The 5,487-nt window shown below is 49.9% G+C and overlaps 1 protein-coding gene across 1 annotated transcript in view; it reads right to left on the bottom strand.

Annotated features, from left to right (window-relative positions):
- JMJD8 (jumonji domain containing 8) overlaps nt 1-1,894 on the bottom strand; it is a 10,121-nt gene extending 8,227 nt beyond the window's left edge. Inside the window, exons 1-2 of the mRNA XM_018574770.1 lie at nt 1,803-1,894; nt 76-168 (exon numbers count right to left, since the gene is read on the bottom strand). Of these exons, the coding sequence (XP_018430272.1) occupies nt 76-168; nt 1,803-1,894 (185 nt within the window). The remainder of the gene's footprint in view (nt 1-75; nt 169-1,802) is intronic.
- Nucleotides 1,895-5,487: the final 3,593 nt, after the last annotated feature.

The following is a 5,487-nucleotide window of genomic DNA, read 5'->3' on the forward strand; positions in this document are numbered from 1 at the left end:
GCAGGGCAGGAAAGGGGGGGGGGACGGGCGGGCCCCCCCCCCCCCCCCCCCCCCACCCGACCCGAGCACACTCACTGTTCAATAAACTCAGTGTAGGTGATGGAGCCGTCCCTCCTCTCCACTGTACAGCTCTCCTCCTCCTGTACTGGGGAGTAGTTGTTCCACATCCTGCAGACAGAATCAAACAAAAAACGTTGTATTTGATATCAGTGGTACCTTAGACAGCCAGGGCGGAGGGGGGAGAAGAGGCTGCGGGGGTCTAAGTCTGAGCAATGTTGGTCATTTGAGGTCAGAGTCACCCTGTTCCATGTGTATGCAGCACACGTGGTGATGCACATCCATATGTGTGAACGGGCCCATATAGGTTACTATTCCTATTCACATATACACACTATATTGCCAAAAGTATTGGGACGCCCCTCCAAATCATTGGATTCAGGTGTTACATGAAATTTCCTGGCTACTAAATATTCCGCGGTCACCTGTTAGCGGGATTATAACAAAGTGGAAGCAACTGGGAACAACAGCAACTCAGCCACGAAGTGGTAGGCCACGTGACATGACAGAGCTACGGACTAAGACTGGGATGCCATTAGAGTTCATGTGCGTGTAAAGGCGTCCCAATACTTTTGGCAATATAGTGTAGATGTGAGCCAGCCGCATAGGTAAGAATGAAATTTCTACCTGACATGCATCTGCATGCAGCAAAACGCAAGAGTTTTGTTGCATGAAAGCTGACAGGTGTGAATAGGCCCTTAAAGGGGGACTCCAGGGATTTAAAAAGTTAACCCTTATAGTGGTGCTTCCCCGGCACTGCAAGGGTTAACCAATCGTTTTGGTCTAGGGGACCGAATAAAGAAGATACGCTCACCTGAGCATTAATCCCGCTTGGCTGCTAGATCGGTTACCGCATCCTCCTCGCCCCCTCCACTCGGGCGTTCTAAAGTCCCAGGAGTCATCACGTCTAATGCACTGTACGCCGAGAGACGTTCCATCACCGGAGCCTGGGGGAGAAGAGTCCAGCAGGGACAGGTCTAGCAGCCAGGCGGGATTGATACTCGGGCGAGTGTATCTTCTTTATTCGACCCCCTAGACAAAAAGCCAACGCAGTTACCCCTGTCATATGGGGGCGGACCCACTGCAAGGATTATGTTTTCATATTCATGGAGATCTGCTTTAAAATCCAAGTAAACTCCGAGCTTAAATCTGCTAAACACTTCAAAACAAAAAAGGTATTTTAGTCCGACAATTTTGATTTTCAAAAAGCAGTCACAGCGCGAGTAGAAAAGCCCATCCCCCGCCATCATGCAGCAGAGAAGGACCACTGCGCTCTGTGTGGAAGCAGCGGCGTCTCTGCAGAGGTCAGCGCACCCCCTGCTGAGAAAGCAATCTGCAGGGAGCATCATCTCTGCTGACTGTTCTAACTCTGACTCAGCAGGGGGGCATACCGGACCTCTGCATAGAGACCGCTGCTTCCACACACAGGGCAAGGGTCCTTCCCTGCTGAGTGGTGGCAGGGGACACGCTGTGACTGCTTTTGTTTTGATGCACAGGAGATGTAATTATCGGATTTAAACTTCAGTTCACTTGGACTCGGGCCAAGTTTAAGCTAAAATTGGGCTTTAAAAAATAAAAGAATAAGGCCCGCCTGTCTGAGTGTCTCAAAGCAGCCAACCAGATTTGCCGCTTCTGTTGTCTAAAGTGTACTGGAAGATGACGGCTGGAATCTGATTGGCTGCTGGAGGCAACACAGACAGATCCCCTTCATGTGCTAACATGCAATCCATTGCCGCCACACATACCAACCGCCGTCATTCTCTGTGTATTCCGTCTGCTCGTTCAGCGCCGGCGCCCAGAGTAACGGGAGGAGGAGGAGTGCGGTCGGCAGCGCCATCTTCATTACAGAAATCCAAAATTTGGGCTTTTAACCCCGAGCTGGAAAATAAAAAAATGACAGTAAATTGCAGTCCGACTCAGCAAATGAATGTCAGCCAAGGAAACCAAATGCATTCCGCCTTCCCATATGTGTAGGACGGGAAATAAAAATGGCCGTCCTCCTGTTATTAAAGGGCAAGTACCAGCCAGAAGGGACATTTCAGATTAGCGCGGTTGCTGGTGAGCACGCCATCAGCAGAAACTCATACTGTGTCTCCAGGTATTGGGACTCATGTGACTTACTCCCCTCTCCCCCATGGCAAAGTGCTGGTGCTTGGCTACCTACCCTCCCCCACCAGACACCCATCACTGGACATTTAAAAAGGAATATCACTCCCGAACTGTCTGCTGCCCCCGCAGACTCACCGATCCAGCTTCACTTCTCTTCCAGGATGCATGACGACCAGCATCATTCATCCTACTTCCTGTGAGCCCAGGGTGTCTAGGCTCCGCCCCTCCCTGGATAACAGGCGTATGCTATAGAACAGAGGTAGGCAACCTCGGCTGATCTGGAACTACAAGTCCCAGGAGGCATTGCAAGACTCAGACAGTCACAGGCATGACTTCCAGAGACAGATGCATGATGGTATTTGTAGTTTCACCACAGTAGGAGTGCATGGTTGCCTACCTTTGCTGTAGAGAGTGCTGCTGTGGTGCCGCGTGGTGCTGTCCTCAGCAGCATTCAGGATCTGCCCGCCGGAGGAAGAAGATGGCGAAGAGGACCTCTGATGTCACCGCACACATCCTGTCTGGTGAAAAGTAGGGCCGCGTTCACATTAGTCGCACGCTCTCCAGAATTGAGCGAAAGGTGCCTACGGTGCTTGCTGTGCTACTGTTGCTGATGGCCCCCCAAATGCATCAAGAAGCGCAAAAAACGCATGTTCACAGAATGCACAAAGCTGGCGCCTCAAACAGCTGCATGAGTGTCTTTGCCGCATGTAGGGCAGCCCATTGGAATGAACAGACTGCCATATGCGCAGTGGTGTCACAAGGGGGGTGCGTCCCACACCGGGTGACACCATCAGAGGGGGTGACACCAAAATGACTAGCATCTTGGCATCACCCCCTCTGAAAAGTCGGGCACTTGGTCATGGCCCGAGAGCCTGACAGCTGCATTAGAGGGGAGGGGGCGTGGAAGCATTCCTTATCCCGCCGTATGAACGCCCGATCCTCTGTTTGCTGGCGCCCATCACCAATATGGCCACCGGCAGTGACGTGCGCGTGATGTAATTATGTGCGTGCATAATGATGTCATGTGTATGCGTAATGACGTGCGGAGCAGGCGACACCCCTGCATATGGCAAATGGCAAACGCACTCATCAATACGTTACCAGCTTTACAGCAAGGTGCACATGGAAGCGCCTAATACAGTACAAACAGCAAAAAGTTTTCCCGCCACACTCGCCAGCCAGCATGTAAAAAAACTTGTCTAACCGCTAAGGTTAAAAACAGAGGTTTAGATACACGTCTTCTGCAGAAAGGGTGAAAGCCGCACCAAGGCATATGCGGACGCACGCCAGAAAGCACACATAGAACGCACATCAAATGTGAATGGGCCCTAACTAGGAAAACAGAACAGTTTCTAATCCTTCCCCAAAACCAAAAGAAGAGACGATTTCCGATAATGTTTTCAAAGCAGTGAAGGTGGCATTCAGCAAACATTCACTGGTGGTGAATCAATCACCTATTGTATAACCCATGCACCAGGATGATTCACCTGCAGCGAATGTCAGCTTAACTGCTTTATAAATATGCCCCTTTAATGTGCAGTAGACCCACTGAATGGGTGCAGCTGCTGCAGTGCAATGATTGGCATTCCAGACTCCTGCAAGCTTCCATAGCAGAGCATACAATGAGCTCACCTTCTCCCTCCATACATGTGCTGGTCCCCAGAGCGGCCAGTCCCGGCTATCAGCAGCAGGTCCTGATAACGAGGATCCTATACTCACCCTCCACATCCCTCTACAGCCCAGCCATTCACCAGCAACCACACGTATCGCCGCACTGCATGCTGGGAGAGTAGTTCATACAGGACGGCCCAGACCTGCAGACAGCACAGAGAGGACTACATTACCCACAATGCCGCAGTGCCTTCACTCCGTCCAATGAACCAGCTTTATTGTTCCCCTGTCAGGAGCTGCAATGTGTAAATGTTCTTTCAGGATACAGTTACAGATATGAAGTTATACATTGGCCGCAAGTGTGAACTTCCAGGGCCAGTTCACACTTCACGTAGCATGGGCACAGATAAAGATGAACGCGGGGTCATGTGCGTTTTCCCAGGGTTTTCCCGCACGTGAGCCCATTCAATTAACTTGTGCAATGCGCGACAAACGCAGAAAAGTAGCTCATGCAGCTACAAGCGTGCTGCGTTTTACCTTGGCGTGCATTTGATGCATGCTTTCCCAGACGCGTTAAGTAATGGCACTGCAAACGCATGACGCAATTTTAATGTGTGCTTTGGCGCACGTTCACGCAACGCTAAAGTGTGAACAGAAGGCAAATGGCCTTGTTTAACTCTCCGACCATGTATCATGTTATGTCTATATTTAGGGTGTAATATGAAACATGGGTCCCCACTACTGATTGACAGCAGCAGAGGGCGGGAACAATAACTAGTTTGCCATTGGCTATTGCAAATTGAAATAGCAAATAGGAATCTAGCAAAGCATTCCTATGGCCAAAAATTATTTATTTTTATTCTATTCTGACACGGCTCCGTGTCAGAATAAAGAAAAAAAAAGAAAAACCGGTGTTTCTCTCCTTGGCGGCCGGTAGAGTTTTTTATTTTTTTGTGATGGCAGCAGAACCGCCGGCCAATAGAAAACTGTTGGGCGGAGCTAGCTGTCATTGCTAGCTCCGCACAATTGTTTTCTATTTATTTTTTTTCTACTATTTTTCTGTTCTGCTCGGTACCACAGAGGGACCGAGCAGAACAGCCGAGCCGAATGCCGCTCAGCGGCATTCAGCTATTCACTCACTGCTGTTTGGCATCTATAAGAATAGACCGAACAGCAGCGGGTAGCCTGCCGGAGGTTCGGCTTAGGCATATAGCTTACCTGAGGGCGATTTCCTTTGCTTTCTACAAGCCGTCACCCAGGTGAAAGATCTGTGTCCCCAACTGTCCCGACTCTCGCTATCCTCCCCATTAGTCACCTTAAGAAAGTCTGCACCATCCATTTCCGCCATTTACCCCTTTCTGAGAGATGGTCTGACCCCACCTCTACATAACTCTAATATAGGTAATTGGGCACGAGACATACTGGTGGAGGACGTAGTTGAGAAGGTTCTGACAGGTAATAGAAATATCTGATCAGTCATTATCAAAGAACAAAGGAGAGAAACTCAATTTATAATTGTACATAGAGCGTACTATGCCTTCCAGTTTCAACCTACTTCGTGTGCTACAGTCTCACTGAACGCAGAGTGCCCTAAATGCGGAGAGCCTGAAGCATCCCTGTTCCACTGCCTGTGGTCCTGTCCTCAAATTCAACAATTCTGGACAACTGTTGCAGACAGCACTGGACTTACTCTCCCTGCTGCCCCAAGGC

Source organism: Nanorana parkeri, unplaced genomic scaffold (genome assembly GCF_000935625.1).
Source record: "Nanorana parkeri isolate BGI_ZX_2015 unplaced genomic scaffold, ASM93562v1 scaffold3217, whole genome shotgun sequence".
NCBI classification, from domain to species: Eukaryota; Metazoa; Chordata; class Amphibia; order Anura; family Dicroglossidae; genus Nanorana; species Nanorana parkeri.